General features: G+C 45.6%; 2 protein-coding genes across 4 annotated transcripts in view; both read right to left on the reverse strand.

The window, feature by feature from the left end:
• actn1 (actinin, alpha 1) overlaps positions 1 to 4,759 on the reverse strand; it is a 44,295-nt gene extending 39,536 nt beyond the window's left edge. For all 3 annotated transcript variants that reach the window (XM_076157738.1, XM_076157737.1, XM_076157739.1), the window contains exon 1: positions 4,340 to 4,759. In XM_076157738.1, the coding sequence (XP_076013853.1) occupies positions 4,340 to 4,438 (99 nt within the window). In that variant the 5' untranslated portion in view covers positions 4,439 to 4,759. The remainder of the gene's footprint in view (positions 1 to 4,339) is intronic.
• A 3,604-nt stretch (positions 4,760 to 8,363) lies between these two features.
• Positions 8,364 to 19,921, reverse strand: dcaf5 (ddb1 and cul4 associated factor 5). Its single transcript, XM_076157740.1, has 9 exons — positions 19,516 to 19,921; positions 18,576 to 18,719; positions 18,118 to 18,154; positions 17,847 to 17,986; positions 16,484 to 16,613; positions 15,614 to 15,827; positions 13,241 to 13,307; positions 11,681 to 11,808; positions 8,364 to 10,406 (listed from the first exon to the last, which is right to left on the reverse strand). The coding sequence occupies exons 1-9, from the start codon at positions 19,721 to 19,723 to the stop codon at positions 9,060 to 9,062; spliced, it is 2,415 nt and encodes an 804-aa protein (XP_076013855.1). The 5' UTR covers positions 19,724 to 19,921; the 3' UTR covers positions 8,364 to 9,059.
• Between the last annotated feature and the right edge of the window lie 250 nt (positions 19,922 to 20,171).

Raw genomic sequence — 20,171 nt, forward strand, 5'->3', positions numbered from 1 at the left:
AGCTATAACTCCATTAAATCATTGCTTTCCATTATGAATCTCATATTTCCAGGTGGATATTATTTCAAACTATTACAAAGTCGGCAATTCACCCGATATCAGAACTCCCTTTACAATATCATAGGACTGGATATTGCACATTCCAAGTATCTGCTGGGTATCTGGCATTTTGATCAATCAAAGAAGAACTACCCTCTACATACTGTACCGTATGTTTCATAATGCACTTAACTTAAAACCTCTCCAATGGCAAATCAAACCATCATTCAAAGGTGATAATATATGCAAAACTGCAAAGCGGATAAAAGCACTTTTATCGACACAAGCGATGAAGGCAGCCCTCTGTGCTCGCATGATGATGACTGCATGTGACTTCCATCGTGTCGTTAAGCGACGCTCCGGTGACACTAGCTAACAGGGCACTAAGTGAGGCAGCATGGAAAACATCACATGACGCCGGCAGACAGTCTATTGAATATGGAGAAAAGGGACAGTGACACACACTCATGATTTATGTAGTGAAAAGAACTGACGTTTCAGCACATAACGCCTTCATCAGCACAGAGAGCGGCGCGGGCTGTCAGAGCACCGGGACAGAAGAGGGGAATTCAGTGTTTTGACATAGCTGCTTTGTCACCGCTGGCCTGCGACGCTCCCCTTCTTTTGTTACAAAAAAGGGCTGGACAAGGTGCATCATGGGAACAGACGAATCTGATGACAGGAAGCATTCTGAGGGTGGCGAGCACATCAGAGATGACAATCCCTGTCTCACTGTGCAATCCAGCTAATTGCTGGAGTTTTGAATACACACACACACACACACACACGGGCGTCACACTTGTTTTTCTTCCCTGGACTGAAACTTTACGGGCTCATTCATGCGTTGAGTCAGTTTCCTGAATCTCACACCTTTGATGCCAAAACACAGTATTGTGTCATGTAAAGAAATACACGTTTACTGTTATTCCTGGTGAGCCTTCATATTTGTAAGTGTGCGGAATTCACTCCAGAAGCAGTGAAAAGTCACCTAGATGGAGGTCAGGGTGCTTGGTTTGGACGCCTGCCGTCAGCGACAGCCGCGCCGAGCCAGCGCTGATTAGTCAAACTGGGGAGTGTAAGTGGTGACAAGCCTGATGACTGATTCACTTATAGTTACTGAGCACTGCCTGCATATCAGTCACACAAAAAGGCAGCTTCCTGCAACGCGCGCTGGCCTGTGGGGCCAACAAATCGAGTGGACCTGATCATGATGGGTATTGACTGACGCACTGCTGCTGGTCAGCCTGAACACTCAAGACTTAAGGAAGAAACCGTGGCCGTCCAGAGATTCGGCAGCTGTTTCGTCGTCATCTGTCACGTTCACTTCCCATCAGTGTGTCAGAAGAAGACACAACAATTGGGAAAATGGGAGCGATCCACGTACCAGTGAGGAGACTCCCAGCGCTGGCGGGAGACATCTTTCTGGCAGAGCTGAACAAATCGTGGCATTTCATGACCTTATCTGTACCTTGGCTGAGCTGTGGAATGTGGGTGTGGGTTGGGAGTGTGTGGAAATGCAGAGGTTGGGGTGTGTTATGAGGGATGGGAAGTGTGTGTGCGTCTGTGCAATGGGGGGGAGGATGGGGGGCATACGGGTGGTTTGCAGGCGGAGTTGATGGAAGGTGCTGCTTATATCCTTATAAGGACAAACTTGGACAAATTAGCCCACGGCAGTAAACACCTGAACTCCACCTTCCAGCAACAACAACAAAAAAAAAAAAAGGAGACACAGCTTCTTGTGTTTGCTGGCGCGACACAAGAGAGAGTGTGTCGTGAGGTCATACGCACGGGGTCAGGTAATCCATAAGCAAAAGTCCTGTGGTTGTATACGACAAAATACGAGGTCTGCAGCTTTAAGGGAACTGAGACCAGACACACCTGGGTCTGCAGAGACATTAAGATTCCAAGATAGGGAGATAGCAGCGTCTTTACACTTGGGGGGGGGGGGGGGGGGGGGGTCAGGTTAAGACTTGCAGCGGACTCCAAATATTCAAAGCACTCACAGACATGCTCCGTCAGAGTGGATTGCAAAAGCTCAATGTCTTCACCTGCATGCCCTGGCCTTTACCACTGCAAGTAACTCAACAAAGTCTCTGTCTGTACGTCAAACCAACACTTACATGAACTGCTCTCTCTCTCTCTCAATGGGACTCAAAGAGTATTTGTCCTTGTCCTTACAAATGAATGCTCTAAACACTGGAGAATCATAAAACGTTACAATATCTGTATGCGTATGTTGAGTTCTGCCCACATTTAGCTTTTATAGCACAAACAGGAAAGTAACAGCTGTTCTTGTGCCCTGTTGTGGCGCTTTGTTTGGTGGAAAGTTTATTCTCGTCTCGGGTCTTACTTGTATCTTGTAATTGTGCCTTTTATACTGCCGCGTGGGAATTAAATAAAGCCGCCTTAAAGGCCAAAGGAGCGCAATTCCAAATGTTGGCTGATTCCTTTAAACTTTGCAAAGATCAGAAACACCAAATGTTATTTTACTTGAGGGGGAAGGAATCAGCCGACATGAAAGGCTCCCATGTAATCTGTTCATCAGCAGCAAAGCCGAGTGCTTAAAGCCTGGAATGAATTTGGACAGTGTGTGTGTCTGTGTGTCTGTGTGTATGTGCGGCGTGTGCACCGTTAACTATGCTCTACCCGGGGCCAAGGATCGGAGCACATGCCTGTCAGAGGTGGCTGTCATCCCTCTCAGCCTGTAATTGTCTTTGTGTCTTGGGCGGATCGCGACACAACCGCACATCACAGGATAGAAACAAATGAATCAAACATCCCTCTTCTCTGCAGGATGTTTGGGTCAATGAGGGTCACGCAGGCTGAGACGTCTACGGCTCATTATTAAGGTAAAAGCCATTTCGCCATGATGAACTCATTTAGTTCGGGTAAGCGATCCAACATGGGAGCGACATGAGATCTAAGCTTCAGGTGTTTCTCCTTCCTAACTTTCTCACACAGGAGCTGATTCTAAGCCCATTTGCATGAATAGAAACAACTGCACCAAAGAAGCAGCAGATGATGATGACACCCGGCCTCTTGTTGCTCTTAAGAGGCCGACCTGCTCTCCTTTTCACACCTGACATCGCACCTTTGCTTTCATTTAAATCCCTTTCCACCCGGTAGCAGCCTGCCGATGACATAATCCAGGAAGCCAGGAGGACTGCACAGTGTAAGAAAGAAACCCGACTGGGGGAAAAAGTTTTCCAACAGCAGCGAGCGGGGCCGATTATTACCATTTTTGGGCAGGCTCGCTCCCATGCAGGCCCAGCCCAAACCACAGCGCTTACTCAGATTCCACAGCGCTTTTTCTTCCCCCTTTTCAAAGCCGAGCAAAAGTATGGAGAGTAAAAAAAGAAAAAAAAATATGAGTAACACCCCTTTCTGCAAATCGACCATTCATTCTCTGTCATTACAGGGAAGCAGGGAGATGTGTGTGTGTGTGTAGGTGACCAGGACTCACAGACACCAGACTGTATTGCCTATGTGTGTGTGTGTGTGTGTATGTGTCATACATCCTCTTATAACATAAACATGACATCTGTGCATGAATAAATTCAGCAAAAGCATCAAACAGGGTGTACAGTCAATAATCAATAACCCCACACACGCTGGACTACATCCTAGTTAAAAAGCGTGGCCTAATTCACGTCCATCACACACACACGCGCGCGCGCATGGCTGACATCTGTTGCGCTATAAAGGTGGGCGCCCCTGTCCCCTGCTTTAATTGACAACCCCCCCCCCCCCCACACACACACACACACACACACACACACACACACATACACACACACACACACACACACACCCCCCTTTAGAAGATAATAGGTGGGCCTATAATTGCTGCAGCTGCTACTACAGGAGATTTCAAAACGCTATACAGGATATGTGCAAATCCTCGTGTGTGTGTGTGTGTGTGTGTGTGTGCGATCGATAGAAGAAATAAAGTTTCGGGGCCTTTTTGCGGCGGAATTAACACCGGTGGAGGCAGCCGAGCTCAGGGAAGCCGCACAGGTGATTACCGGGCCGGTAATGACCCATAATTAAACCAAACAGCCGCCGATCTGCGTGTTGTGTCGCCGGCTGCTTCCCTGTAGTTCCTCGATCGCTTCTTTCCTCTTTGCTCGATCTGCTACTAAACTACTCGGTGTATGCGGTAGACTTCCCTCCTCGGCGCGGTGTGTTGCCGATTCGAAAGGAACACGGCTGTTATACGTGTGTGTGTGTGGCGACACAAAACACCGCATCCGCACCTTTACGCACCGGGGGGAAGGAAGGAAGGAAGTCAGCGGCTCACCTTTCTCTGCTGCTTCTCCCATGCGGGATCCAGGAGAAGATCCCGATCCCAGTCATCTTCTTGAGGCATGTAACCTTCTTCTCCATCATACTGATCCATATTATACAGATATTAGATAGACGCGCTCTTGGCTGCTCTTGTTCGTCCCCCGGTCCTTGGCGAGATGATGTTACCAACGCTAAAGCTTCTTCTTCTACTCTCCTCCACGCATTCAAAGACGGTGTGTGGATGAAATTAACGGTCCACCCCCGACTTCCTTCTCTCGCTCTCTCTCTCTCTCTCGCTCTGTCTGTCTGTCTGTCTGTCGCTCTCTCTCTCTTCCCCTCCAACTCTGCCTCTTCTCTTCCTCTATCTGCTCTATGTTTCCCCGGCAGGAGCACTCGGCGGTAGGCAGGTCTAGTGGCGAGGAGCGACAGACGCAAAAACTTTGCTTCACACAAATCGAATCGATGGCCCGGCGAGCGATGTGATTGGTTGGATCTGAGTCGCTAAACCCGCCCACCGTGAGGTGATTGGCTGGATGGTCTGTCCGTGATGCGGCTCTATAGCCAAGGGTTTTGACTGCATAGGTTGACTGATCCAAACATCTTGGCTGTTTGATTGAGTCCTTCAAACTGTAAATTAGTGTAACGAGTTACTTAACATGGTGTAGAGCATATAAGAACATTTATAACATTTACGCTGTTTTGACATTCCGAAATCTGCTTTGTATTAGGGATTCTATTCTTTAAAAAAACGAGGAAAAAATACTAAATGTTACAAATCATCACCAAAAGAGCATTTTATAGTGTGAACCTCCGCCAAGGCTTATTCAGGTTAGACAAAATGTTCTAATAATATATTGTCCAAAAGAGAAGGGCAATAATAAACATGACATTGTAATGGATCTGTCCTCATAACTGTTAACGTCAGTTCACGTCAACGTCATTCTATTGAGTCAGCATCATCTCAGCTACATATAAGAGGGTTTAGCACAATTTGTCACTATATATGAATATTTTTCAATGAGATTGGCGAATTATTGCGAAAGAAATCAATATAATAAAACAACCAGTGTCAAAATGTTAGCTGATTAGTGTAGAAACTCTTTAACACGCCCCTGCTTCTAGACCCTGGTCCACGCCCCACCCTTCCACCAAAATTGAACTTTTTGAGTAATCCACACGCATTTCACGTAAGTATCGCCATCGCATATTTGTCCATATATTAACTATACGCGCACATAAAGCTTCTGTTCATTTAGAAGGAAAGGTGAGTCACAACTCAGGTCCTATAAACATCTGCAGTGGTGGCCAGGTCTTCAGCCTTGTAAGGTAAACCGAATCGCTTCCTTTTCTCTCTCTCTCTCTCTCTCTCTCTCACTCACACACACACACACGCACAGCAGGAAAGATGCCGACACGGGATAGCCCCGACAGTCAGTAGAAAGTGGAGCGCTCTTCCATATATGGACAAACTTCCAAGGGTGAATGTTTGGGAAAGTGATGTCACGGACAGGGAGCAGACTGCCAGCTCACTGCCTGGTCCCTGCACCAGGAAGCAGGGTGCAGAGGTGCGGAGTGGAGTGGAGTGCTGAGGAATTGTTTTAGAAACAAGATCAGTATGTATTTGAAAATAACCCACCAAACTGACAGGCAGCAGTTTGTTTGGTGGTATTTTGCATGTGGCAGCTACTTTACATGAAGGTAATACTATTCAGCAGAATGCCAAAATACCATCTGAAGGGGGGGAGTGATGCAGAAGGAGCCGGATCCTGCACTCTGAGGCACACAGGTCATGTGAAGAGACGGTGCTCTTGGCTCTCTGCTCTCTGGCACATTCCCAAGGTATTCCAGTCATGTTGGGAGGAGAGAAATCTTAAGTATCCGTCCTTGCTGTTAAAGCTAAGCCATGTACGGGATACTGCTGAATAGTGGTACATGTGTTTTGGTTTCGGAGTCAAACATCTGGAAGTCAAGTCACCACCTGTGACTACACGGGTCAGAGGAGCAGTGAGGTGCAGATAGATCACATTACAACTAAGCAGAGGTTTGGTGCAGTATAATGGTTGGAGGCTGAGTTAGGAGGCAGGTCATGGGTCAAATAACGGATGTGACTTAAAAGACATGAAATGAAATGTAAAAATCCATTTTGTATGCCTTAATGGATTACTTATTAAATCTATCCATTATTATTTTTTATCAGTTACTTCATTTATTGTGGCAAATTGTCCATCTGAAGTCGAGCCAAAGAAACAATATTTACAGATATGTGGATGATTACCAGCATAAATTCAAATTTCTATAAAATCAGGTTTTGTACCATACGACATCTAAATATTCAACCCTTAATTTTCCTAATGTATAACTTGATTGTATCATGATGAACTTCTTGGTATGTTTAGTGGTTATATTTACTATCATTTTTGTTTAGTACCCAGCTTCAGATATCTTTGCTGCAGGTTTAGTAGTTACAAGTCCATTGTAAACTAAAACAATTTGTATTAAAAGTTTACGTCAAAGAAAGTCAAATTACCATTACTCAGTTAATTCCTTTTGTCAATAATCAATATCAATATTGCCCTCAAAACCCACAGTGGTGTCTTAGAGCCTAAGGTGATATCTTCAAAACTATTTTAAGTATACGTTTATATGTTTATAATCATTAAACCTGAACCTGTTCAACTGGAAGCAGCAAATACTTTTTTACTTGTGATCAATTATAAGAGTTATTGTCAACAAATTAATCGCATTGTCATCTTAACAATAGTCTTGCTCCCTTGCGAGCACCTCCCAGTTGTGAATGTGAAATACGTAGGGTGTTGCCGCAAAAGAATACGTATGATCAGTCAGCTTCCCCTGGATAAATAAAGATAAAAAAAGTCCCATTGTAAGTAAGACTAACCAGCTCTGTTCTCTTCTGTGTGACGAGCCAAGATAGATGCTGTGCCTGAGCTCAGATATGCTGTCATAACGGCGTACACAAGCCAACAGGCACTCCGCAGTCAGAATGTAAACAACCCTCGAGCATTATAATACTCCCATTTGAATACTGGTCCCAGGGGAAGGATGGTGGTTAAATGAGGGGTGTCTACTTCCTGCAGATAACAGAGAAGTTCCCGTCTGAGCCGCACCGAGAGGAGATTACTCTGACACCAGAGCAGCGCAAACAACTCTATAACCCTCAACTACATGCCTGTCTGCCCTCATATTACCATTTCACTGCCTTCTTGTGAGGGCATGATGCCATAAGTTGTTAAAAAACATTCCCCAACCACTGCTGGCATGAAGAACGGCCATCTGCTTTTGTCTATGTAGCCTTTTGGGCAGCAGACAGGGAAACAAGCAGCGTCGCAGTTCGAAAGCAATGACATAATGTGTTTCATTGACAAGAGTTACACTGTGAAGGAATCTGAGTGCAGTCTGAGTGGGCGTGGCCTATGGCTTCTGCTGAAAAGACACCCATCCATTTATGGCTATTGCTCTCATAATGGGACAAAATTCTGTCTTCCATACGTTTGTAAGGTTTCATGACAAAATATGTCTTTTGTATGTGAAATTCTCTGTTAAAAGTTATTGCTTAAGTTATTCCATTATCTTTTTAATAAATGCTTTCCCTGGAATTTTCACAATGGCTCAAGACTTTTGGATAACACTGGAGTCATCAATGCTAAATGTCCACGTGATCACAACGTCTTCTACTGAAACTCAAACCTTTACAAATGTACATTTTGTTAAGACTGACCTAATAACCGCTTTAACTCTTCCGCCTCTTATAAAAAGCAAATACGGCCTTTAATACATTCTCCTCTGGCCGGCTCTGGTTGTTCAGGGTCACGGATAGCTGAACAGGCTTCAGATTTCTTTCACAGGGAGAGATGAGGCTGTGTTACCATGGCAACCTGGTCAGCAGCATTTGGTGACAACAATAAAATGTAATTTGCCATCATTTCAGACAGACCTGCGTGTCAGAATATGAAAACGTTTCAAATCAAACCCTGTGGTGAGTCGGCGGCGGGTCGGGAAGAAAGTGGAGCGTCATCACGGTCGAGCAAACGATTCTTTAATTGCAGGAAAACAAAAGCGAGCGCTGGCTTGTAATAGTATCCAGGGGCTGGATAATGAGACAAAAACAATTGGTAGACACACTGAAGATATCATTTCAATGCACAGCTTAAACAAATGGAGCTCCCTGGGATTTCTATGGTGACACAGTCTGTTCTGAAGGCACCCTGAGGCGGCCTCGGCTAAGAATCCCTTCAAAATTAAAATAAGCCCAATCACAATTACTGAAAGTGAAGAAAATAAAAATGCGGCTAAGCTCTTGGCCTACGCGAGACCTTTAGCTGTTGGACTTGTTCCAAATCCAAGGTGGAGTTTTCTGCATCAACTACAGCATGAGAATGAAACGTTAGAGCTGCATGAAACTAAATCAGGAGCCAGTTCACTTAAAATACCAATGTTATCAACAAGAACTTGCTTATGCTTTTGTTTCTTCTCCCATCTTTTAAAGTCATCTGTGGTTTGACCTTAACAGTGTCCAAAGAATTTGTTCTGAAACGAAACTAGCCCACGCTTCCTTTTCATCCGCTCTTAAGCGGCGTGTCCAATTCTGCTGCGGCTACAACCTAAACGCAAAAACCAAGAAGCTGAGTTGTAAAAACCCATAGAAAACCCAATCGTAAATTAAGTCTGTGAACAAATGAACTCTTTTTCTTTTTTTTTTCAAGAGAGGTGTGTCATTACGTTTTTAACTTCTTTTCAGAGGGCAATGAGCCAGACTCCTTCTCTTCTGAGCCCACATGAGTCCGTTTCAGAGCACTGTGCGGGGGGCTTTTCTGAGAGGACCGCCCTTCTCTCTGTGGCCTGGTGTCTGCGGGTGTAACGCCAGTCTCTCCCTCTGATTCTTCACCCGCGTGTCCCCCGCCCGGTGCCACAGTCCGATGCTGGCCATTTGCCCCGGGGCTATGTCGGCTCGGGGAAGCCCAGTTCACAGCCGGTGAGCCGCTGCGCCCGTCTCTACTGTCGGAGGCCTGTACAGCGGGCTCGGCCCTCCCGCTGGCCTGGGACTCCTCGTTCTCTTGGCTCTCGGGGGACATGACTGGGCTGGGACACACAAAGTCCGAAGGGCTCAGACACTTCTCTTCTTCTCTGGAGCCCCCAGTGTGAGGGCTAATTTGGAGAGTGTCTTGTTCCTCACCTGATGCGGAGGAAGATGGATCATCAAGTGAGATTGATGGGTAATTGCAGGAGTCAATGGCTGAGAGCAAAGCCTGAACAGACTCTGGCCGATCCCCAGCTCTGGAGACGACGTGCAGGCGCCGCCGCCTCATTACGTTGCGTCGCCTCACTGCACTACGCCGCTCCTCGTCCTCACTGCTAGAGCTGGAGCTGGAAGTGGAAGAGCTGGAGGCCGCAGCAGGAAGTGAAGGGGAGGAGGCGGGGCTTGACAGGGTGGAGTTCTCCCTCGGGCTCGGCGAGCGAGGCCTTGGCATGGGGTCCAGCCAAAACTCACTTGAGTCCGAGTCCTCGTTTGCCAGCAGGCCAGACTGTTGCCGCTGTCGCCTGCGTCTCCTCTGCCTCTCTTCCCCCTCAGCTCCAGCTTGGTCTTCCCCCCCTGACGCGTCACGCCCAGCAAGGGAGGAGGAGGACGAGTTCTCTGATTCACTGTGGTGATCAGCGGCTGAAGCAGCAGCCGCAACTACAGCAGCAGCAGCGGCGGTGGCGGCGGCGGCGGCGGCAGCAGCTGTGGCGGCAGCAGCAGCGGCCGCAGCAGCGACGGAAGCCGCTGGTGTGGCCCGAGTAGCGCGGCGTCCGCTGGCGTGGAGCTGCATGATGGCCTCTTCGCTCAGGTCGCTGTCAGAGTCGGAGCTCCACCCCTCGATCTCCCGACGCACCAGCGAGTCGAAGAAAGCCATCATGCGCGGGTCCTCCTGTATGGACTGGCTGACGTAGTCGTGCGACAGGCCACTGCCGCTGTTGAGCACCAGGCTGATGTACTCCTCGTGGGTGTACAGGCTGCGGGATTTATCCTCCACTAGGCCCTCCAGGTCACCCAGACTGTCGGGCTGCTGGTAAGGACTCCACACCTGGAAGGGTGCGAAAGAAGGAAAAAGGTTGAGTTAGAAAGGGAAAAGGCCCGAGACAGTTTTGAAGACAAATTATTGATGGCCTTTTCTTCCAGGTTTTGTCTGGGCCTTGTATCACCTTTCAGTACAAACAAAGAGAGCTAATGTTACTGTACGAGGGGGATAACACAATTCATCATCCACACTAACATTATAATCAATCTCTCATTAAGGTGCAGCCTTATAACAAATTCCAGAGCTCCCTGTCAAACAACACTGTAAGGTAACTCCTAGTGAATCACTTGTGTCCAACTGAAACGTCCCCCGTAGTCATTTTTGCCAATTCAGACATAAAGAAATTCGAGAGGGACCCGAGTGCTCGTGGATCTGAATGCAGGCTTACAAATCAACACATTTCCTACATGAGCGCAGGACAGTTCACCGCATGATGATGCGTGACCGAGTTGGTCCAAAAGCGGGCGAGATTGTGAGCCATCTTCAGCCGCAGCCTGGTTTACTCATATAAGGTTACTAACAGGGCAATAAACTGAGTCATCCTCGCTCAGAGAGCTCGACTCACCGAACGCAGCGGCCGTCACTGAGATTCCTTTGTCATTTCAACAGAGTGACCAGTGTTTCACTCCATTTGATGATGAGTCAAGATCCTAACAAAACTGCTCCAGAAGAAAGAGAGCGGTGTGGAGTAACTGGAGACTTCCGCCAAAGTCACTATAAAGTGATAAAGAAATGTAGAGGCGCTTTCACAGCTAAGCAAAGACGCAAATCAAAAGAGGATGTTGAGGTCGTGAGGTCATTCGTGATTGCATGATGTCAAAAGTACTATAGCAACGCTTCTCTCTCATCTACTTTCATTTACAGGAGGCATATGTCGAATGCCAGAAACACAATATGTGGAAAAGTGGTTTCTGGGTCACTGGATTCCATCAACAGCCCATTCAATCATGGGGCTATAAATACCTCCCTGATTTCAACCTTAGAGAACTTCGCTATTGGATCCAGGCTATTTTGCAGAGATTGGGTTTTATTTTCGAAACCTTACTTTCTTAACATGACCCAGTTTTTTTATATAGTTGCTGCCCATCTGTCTAAGTCTGAAGTCGCATATCTGCTACAGATGACCTGAGAAGTGTCACTGGAGATGGACGTCTCGCCCGAAAGGCACGTCTTCTTCATGCACATCTGAGGACACGGGGACTCGGATGTTGGAACAACCTTTGGGGCCAATTTTAATTTCCAGCTGTATTGAGAACCACCGACACTCCTCCCTTACTGACCTTGATGACCTTTTCCACACCAGAGGAGCAGATCATGTAGGTGTGAGGGTTGAAGCGGACCTGGTTGACGATGGAGCGGTGACCCTTCAGGATCATGAACGCCCCATTCACCACGCGCCCAGCGCCTCCTTTAGGAATTACAGAGGTAAATGATTCAAAAACACATAGACATAAGCAGATACGTTGTTGAGCAGTCGCACTGAATAAAAAATGAAAGATTTGCACTGTAAAATTACAATTTGTGGAAAATGACACATAGTATGACTTCTGAGTCACAGATGAGTGAGAACATTAACACATACCGCTGAATCATTGGATGGTTGGTTGGTTGATAGCCACTTTACACTACATCCTCTTTTTAAAACGTAATATTTGGTTAATTTCTATTTTCTTTCATCCCAATCATTCCAATCACAGACCGCTTATATTATCAGTACATAAAAATACTTCCACCACGATAAAAGCTATTGCAAAAAATTAGGGACTCAGGATCATTCAAACATTATAAATGGTGGCCAAAAGGCTGGGCTCAGTCCAGGGGAGGCTGGTGTGACAAAGAACGGATCAACAAGCGCAATCGCAGCAAAGGACGCGGTTGCAGAGGTTGATTAGGAAGAGCTCCGTCTTCTAGCGGTTTTTATACTATATATATATATATATATATATATATATATATATATATATATATATATTTTTATATTCAATAACACTTGGAAGAGTTTTTATCATGTTTTTAAAAACAAAATAAAATCCCATTCAGATGCAGGAACACAGAGGAAATGTATTCACCTGCTTCTGGGACGGAATAAAGAACAAGACAGCGAGCCATGAACACAGTGGGATAATAGCACTAATGTAATCATAATATGCCATTTAGTCTGACACTGAGTATCCCGAGTGCATATATTACTGAAGTGAATGACTGGAGAGGAAATCAAACCCACAGCCAGCTCTGTGGCAGCACTGAAGGATCGTATTCTTCTTATTTAGGGTTTTGGGGGATGTTGAACCCCAAAGTCATTAGATTTGAGGTTTGCTCACTGGAAGCCTACAGGGGGCTTTAAATACAAACTCTGCAGCTGGTTTGGGCAGGTAAGAACAATATTATTCAATCTTTGCTGGCATGAAGCAACTACACCAAGATGCCTACAAAAACCTGTTTAATGCATCATTTGACGAATAGATCAGGTTATCCAATTGCAAACTGGATTTAGGTAAGCCTATATAACCAAATCAAAGGGAGTTCATGTGGACTGATCCTCATTGGCAAACAGTAAATCATGCTTTGCTAGACCTCAGGGGAGCAGAATCAAATTTGTTTTGTCTACTCCGACGCCGTGAAAAGCTTTGACCTTGCAGAATGAGAGGTCACTGAAACGCTTTTGTACAAACAAGCGATTTGTTAGTCATGTTTCAGCTCTATCCAAATTGTGCCGGTGAACAGTTGGAGGCCAGATAAACCGAGTAGAAAAATGAACAAAGTGGCGTTTTTTCCCCCCAAAAAACATGGCGTATCATCGACGCTGCAGTCGGGTTACGCAGACAGATCCGATAACTCACCTGCTTCCGGATCCTTCGGGATTCTCCACATGTAGAGGTTGAAGTCATCAGATCCAGACAAGATGTACTAAAAAGGGAACACACAGACAGATTGGGAGGTGTAAGCTTTCTCCATTAGTTCAACCAACTTTCCGCTGGATGCAGGAGGAATTTTTTGTTTAAACATACACAGGCAAGAGACAAACGAAGAGGGTCAAGGAGAACACGGTACAACAGCAGATCTTATCCCCGGTGCCGTGTCTCATATTTTGTGATCAAAACGTCTCCCGACACGACAGTCTGGGGGCTCCGCACAGGGCTCCTGCTTCTCGTCTCAACTCTATTAGACATTGTAAGCAGATGGTTCCGATTAAAGCCGTCAAATCAGGTACGTTTTTACAGAGCCGGAGGGGATGTGCTCGCTTCTCTAACGCGCATTTGCTTCAACATGACAGATAATGTACAGCCGTATCCAAGGCAGGAAGCAGACATTTGTTACAGCAGACTTAATGGTGGGGTGTGTCAAAACTGTTTAAAGTGTCATTTTTGATTAAGAAAACTGCCTCCGTACAATGGTTATTAACTTCTAAACTCTCGGGCAAGGACATTCTGCGTGATCCCACTAAACAAACACACAGGTGCACACAATGAACAACAACAATGTTTTCCCTTCCTAAGAAAGTTTTCCCTTTCTGACTGATCCATTCTTTTCAGACATTTCCATTCATTTCCCACATATGGCAAACATTTGTTTTACTGTCTGGAACCAAATTTCTGCTAAACCTGTTTTAAAGCTTCCCCCGCTTGTGTTTCTGGTTGTGGGGAGTTTCGGGCATCCTGTGGAATATGCTGTGCTATTTTCATCTGTCAAACAAGAAATCCCTTTGTTTTATTTCTGTTAATACTCTGGTGGAATTTGTGGGTAAATCTGCTTTTCCCCTTTTTACACTTTCTACACCCTGAATGTTTGCCATCAGCTTGAAAGACTGAAAATGGACCTTTTCGCAGACACGTGTTATCCACTGCTTTTATTGAAACTCTACACAGAGCACGTCGCAGAGCTGAATAATCATTACCCCTTGAAGTGCCTTGCTCCAGGGCACGTGGAGACAGCCTGAGCTGGAACACCTGCGAGCTCCACCTCAAGTTCTCCGAGGACACATCGAGTAGGAATGTCGCACCGTGATCCCCTCCCTCCCTCTCTTTTCTTTTCCATGAGTTTGTCTGGTTAAACTGTCATTCTCTGCCTCAGCTTTCACACTCCTCTGAGAAAATCCTCTAACAGCTGTGGTTCCATGTGTGTGTGTGTGTGTGTGGAGAATATGGAGCACTGGCATAAGGCTGATGCCATTTACATGAAATCAGAAGGTCAAATCTATTCAATCTTGATCGATCAACTGATCAAGAAACAGTTTAAACAAAGTCTGCATTTAGTCGGAATTTACAGATTAAATCCTGGGATCTTCACCCCATTAGGAGACAAATATACAGATACTGTATGCTACACTGTATATATACACACAGTTCACACATATGCGTCTTCGTTTAATTCAGATGAAGTATTCCACCACACACACACACACTCCATAGAAAGATGTGAGAAAGGTGCGAAAAATATTCTCCCTAAATGTGGAAGCAGCTGAATTAAAACCCAGTCTACCATCACTCAAAGACTCCTCAGCAGTCATTATTGAAAGTAAGTAGAGCTTTTTGTCAAATTTAAGTAGCAGGTGAGCAGATACCACCCAACAAGCCATCAGTCACGGGGCAGCTTCTGTAACCTTTACACCACCTCCTTCATCCTCCTTCAGGGGAGGAGAGTGGGAGTCATCTTTTAAACCTTTATATTCTCCACTGACACCCGAGGATAATGTTAACAAATTAAGCATGTCTGCAGGCTGATGTCATGTCTGAGGAGGACCTAAGGGAGGACCGCTGGCTGTAGACGGGGGGGCTTCTGCTTTGCCTCCGACACTGAAAATTCCAACTGCACATCGGGAACCAATATGTTGAATTATTTTTATTCACCACATGTCCCGCATTGTTCCAAATATTCTCCTTAAACTTCCTTTCAAGTATCTTCAAAGTGATATGAAACATTTTTCCACACAGTTTGACCTCACATGTACACACATATCTGCTTGTTTCAGCACTAGGTTGAAGCTACATCACACTCAGGAGTGCAGTACATTACACGTGTGGTTACGGCTATACCTTTGGAAGAAATGGAAAATTCTTATATAAACATTTCACCTTTGGGTCAGCCTGATATATTTGGTATCATTGGAAGGCTTGGAACATTGAACAGAAGGTGAAATAATACTCCGCGCGTTTGAATAATGGATTGTTGTGTAAGAGGTGTTTGTAAGTGTAATGAATGATCTGATGACTAACCTGATCTTTGTCCCCGGCGAAGCAGCAGCTTTTCATGGTGCAGGAGTTGAAGTAGCCTTGGTTGTCAAACTGGAAGCTGGGCAGGCGTGAGTGCAGCTCGTACAGGACGGGCGGCAGGCGGCGGCGCAGCGCCAGCAGCTGGGTACCTGTGCTGTTGAAGCGGACGCTCATGGCGCTCTGCAGGGACATGCTGCCTCCGTATCGCAGTAACGAGCTGGGAGAACAGCAGAAAATATGACAACTCAGCAATGTTTTTGAATTAAGATTGCGTTAGTTGAAAGACTGAGACCGATCAGAATTAACGGATATAGCACATGGACGGCTTATCAGAGGATTAACGAGCCTTTTCAATACTATGAGACAATCAAAAAATAAAATAGAAATTTATATCCAAGTATTACACCAACTCCATTAATATGTGAGAAAAATGTTTAGCAAGAGGAGGGGATTACTGGGGAGCAGGGAGAAACCCTCAAACATAACTTCACTGCAGACAGGAAGAGAAAGCACTCAGCACTTTCTTTATTTAGACCGGGGCTTATTTGTGTGCTAATAACCTAAACTAAGAGGGAAACTCTCGGTGCTGCGTTTGCGTAAATGCACCCTCAGCTCAATTCACTGTTTTGATAAAGTCATTTAACTGGTATAAAACAGTTTTGCATTGAGTTCACGCTGCAATTTTGGAGCGCCCATGGTCAAACACTATGGCAACAGCGCCCCCTAGTGGAGATGGAATCGGAACAAGAGTAAACAGTAAGAAGCTGATGATGTTTGTTCCTCAAACAGCTTAAAGACAGGCACTTGGGTACTTTTAAAGGTCTTATCTTGAAGAGGGGGGTAAAGAGGGAGCAAAGAGGAATAATGTGTAACCTGCGTGGCTTGCGGATGTCCCATAATCCCACTCCTTCTTTGGAGTTTGCTGTGGCAAGCAGCCGCGGCTCAACGGGGTTGAACATCACGCTGTGGAAGGCTGACGGGTAGCTGGCCAAGCAGAATGGCTCTGTAGGACGAAATGAGATAATATATAAACAGAATTAGACATCATACACGCCCGACACACAAAACGTAAACTTTTATAATCTTCTTCTTGTATCTCTGGTCATTTTAATCACCTCAGAAAAAATGTAGCATACGAGGATCAGTCAAGATTGTGACCTTTGGTTGGTCTACGTTGTGCTCTCACTATGGTCTCACTATGTCAGACCAACTAGTAGAGAACCGAGACCCACAATCCCAGTGGATCTCAGTGCTTTCCATGCGTAACAGACTCAATCAGCCCTCATCACAGGATCTCGTGCACGGCTATAATTTGCGGCAAATGTCTAAAGAAGATCATGCGAATAAGCTTTAAGTAACACTGGTCTAAATATGAGCAAGCTGAGCAGACCTGGAGGAAGTGCAGTAAAACGCATTCCCCAAAATCACATTAACATTCCGATGGTCAGACCTCAAAAATAAAAAAGGCATAATTGACATATTTGAGGTATGCGACTCTAATGTGTAGCCAAAGGAATAAATGTCGTATAATGTGTAATGCTTTGTGTGTGCTCGAGTGAGTGTACTTATTTGGATGCCATAAACGTTTTGCCTGGTATTGTTTACGAAACCGAGCTCTCCCAGACAGCGTAACCAACAAGGGAATATGAACATTTGAACTGCCATCCATTTAAACTGGGGCTTCACTTCTGTTAATGGTCATAAAAAGGCCTGCTGACAGAAACAGAGGGCTGAATACTGCTTAATGTATTATTAGGCCAACCTGGTGACAAGCAAGGCTTCTAAAATAGAAGTATGTCGACATCATGCAAGATGATCCACTGCGTTTTTAAAGTTAAACAAGCCGCACTAAAGCTCTATCATGGATTTCTACACATCCATTTCACTCCAAGTGTGTCTCTTAAAATACGACGTAGGAACTATTGTACAACTGCAACATATCTTTTACGGACAAATTATGGAAAATAGTCTTATTCGTGTGATCGCTGAGGCTGTGGCACTGGTTTCCATTTCAGGAGGCGCATTTTAGAAGCTGATCTATATTGCTTTCAAAGATTTCGCAATGAATATGACAACGTTTCATAGCGTGCACATATTCATAAATGTATGCTGCCATGTAAATCTTGAACGGGCTCTTAAAATCTGATTATTCTCCTCCACAATCATTGGGAAATCAAGTTTTTAGAAGCTTTTGAGTGACGTAATGCACAGGACCACACACGGTATCTGTATGTACCTCCATGCGGTGGCTCACGGGTGTCCCAGATGAGAACCCGTCCGTCATCAGATGAGCTGGCGAACACGTTGTCATTGACTGGACTCACGGACAAGCTGTACACCGCGTCGATGTGCAGGAACACGTTCAGAGTTTCTCTTCTGTGGGAACAATCAAACATCCAAATGTGACATTTTGTGATACTGGGAGGTTGACTTTGCATATCATAACATAACACACACACACACACACACACACAAAGTTTTAATGGTACAGTAATGAGTTTACACACCTCTCCACATCATGAAGAATCACTTGTTCATCATTTCCTACAAAACGACAGAGAGAAAGATGTGGTATACAAAGCAAAGGGTAGCAGGTAAAGGGTAAACATCATGCATAGACTAGGCCTGTACCAAAGTGTGTGCGTAGTGGATTAAGTCCTATTACATGCAAATCAGGAACTACCAGATGGTCAAGGCAGTCAAACCAGCAATTCCAATTTCCAAGCACAAGCCCATTTTTACCCCTGACTTCCTTTCCTGCCCTGCACCTGTGTCAGTAACTTGAACCTGTATGTTAATTCATCTGCACCTCAAATTGCCTCCAGGAGCACATCAGAGCTTTCTCAATTCATCTGTATATCTATGAATCACACCGACAAGTGGCACACTTCTCGTCCAGGCCTTCAAAGCTCTTTTACACACAGTTTTTGAGAAAGCAGCAGAGATGAAGATGCCTTGCTCTTACCACCAGAGAACACCCTTGTGTTGGTACTATCAAAGGCCAGGCAGAAGATGTTGGAGAGGTGCTCCCCCTTCAGTTTCACAGGCTTGGATCGGGCATGGATGGCTTGTTCCATGTGCCACAGGAGCACTCGGCGGTCATCTCCGCCTGTGAACAGTCAGAGAGACACAGACTGATAACACAGGCATCACAACATGACACAGTATGGCGTATAAATACACAATGGAGCATTTGCACCGTTGAGGTGATGTAATCTTAAAGCAAAACTGCAAAGAATCCTGTTAAATCCATCATGTTGAGTTTCTGTTGAGGTGTCTGTTCAACTCCATGATCATATTGAGGCTGTAGTTACTTTGACATATCTATCTTACAACTTCTTGACAATGCTCCATAGGTCATTTTAAAGCACCTACAGAGGTAATTGGACTAAACTGACCAGAAAGTGTGTATTTACAGTCTTCTAAAATGAAGTTGTTGCAGTTAAACTATATGTTCGCGGCAGGCTGCGTTGAAATTGTTGAATCATCTGTTCCCGATTAGACCAAAAATGGCCAACCTTAAACTGTCAGGCTAGGCCAGATTATTGTTTTTAATCCCCTTGGGACGTTTAACAGCTCTCTGATTTTAGGAGGGAGCCATGATTTAGACATATAATGTTGGGGGGAACCAGCACTTCAGCGGTCAAAGTGCTCATCTTACGGCCTGTGACATGTGGGACTGGTGCCCTGCGAGCTGCTTACTGTTTTGACGTTAGCTAAAACCAGGTTAGCACGAACCGCTAGGCTAAGTTAGCGAACAGCTAGCTCGAAACGCGTTTTAGTTGATTGGCTCGCGGGCTAGTTAGCGTTAGCATGCTAACCGAATGAAACATTTTCATCTTGGAGGAGGAGGAGGGGAGGGGGAAGAAGAAGGAGAGAAAGCCAGGAGATTTTTGTCAACTTACCAGACACCAGCCATTCACCCCCGTTGTTGGAAAACTCGATGGCGTTGACGCAGCCGAAATGTCCGAGCATATCCTTCCTGAAGAGGTTGGTGCAGCCTGCCAGCCTGCGTCTCTGGAATTCATCCTTCATGAGCGGCTGCCCGGTGAGCTCTCTGCGGGACAGAAAGCCCACAGTGGAGCGCATACCGCAGCCCTTCAGCTCCTTCATTTTGTCTCCTTTTGTCTTCACCAGCACACCTTCCTCATGTGTGCCCGGGGCTAAAGGTTCACTCGGGGGCGGGGGTCAATGTGGGGAACCGCTGCTGCCGCTATGTTTGGTTACATTATGGTGGATAAACCCTCGCTGGTGATGTCGACGTTGTTTTGTACCTCCTCTCCGTCCTCCTCTCAGTCCCACAAGCAGCTTCCTGCTCCGGGGGAGGATCTCTCTCTCTCTCCCCCTGCCTGTCACCCAGCATCACCGGACACACACATGAAGTCGAACATATTTTACTTATTTTACTAATAGAGCAAAAGTTATGCATATACAAATGTACATAAAATTGACGCCATAATGTGTTGTGTTATAAAGGCGTCCGTTGTGAAGAGAAGGGCCCTTTCAGTTTATCCCCGAAATTGGAGGGAAAATTGGAGAAAATGTTGAATTCCCTAAAATT

The sequence above is a fragment of the Genypterus blacodes genome, unplaced genomic scaffold (genome assembly GCF_046128005.1).
Source record: "Genypterus blacodes isolate CSIRO-AG114 ecotype Tasmania unplaced genomic scaffold, CSIRO-AGI_Gbla_v1 ptg000073l_1, whole genome shotgun sequence".
NCBI classification, from domain to species: Eukaryota; Metazoa; Chordata; class Actinopteri; order Ophidiiformes; family Ophidiidae; genus Genypterus; species Genypterus blacodes.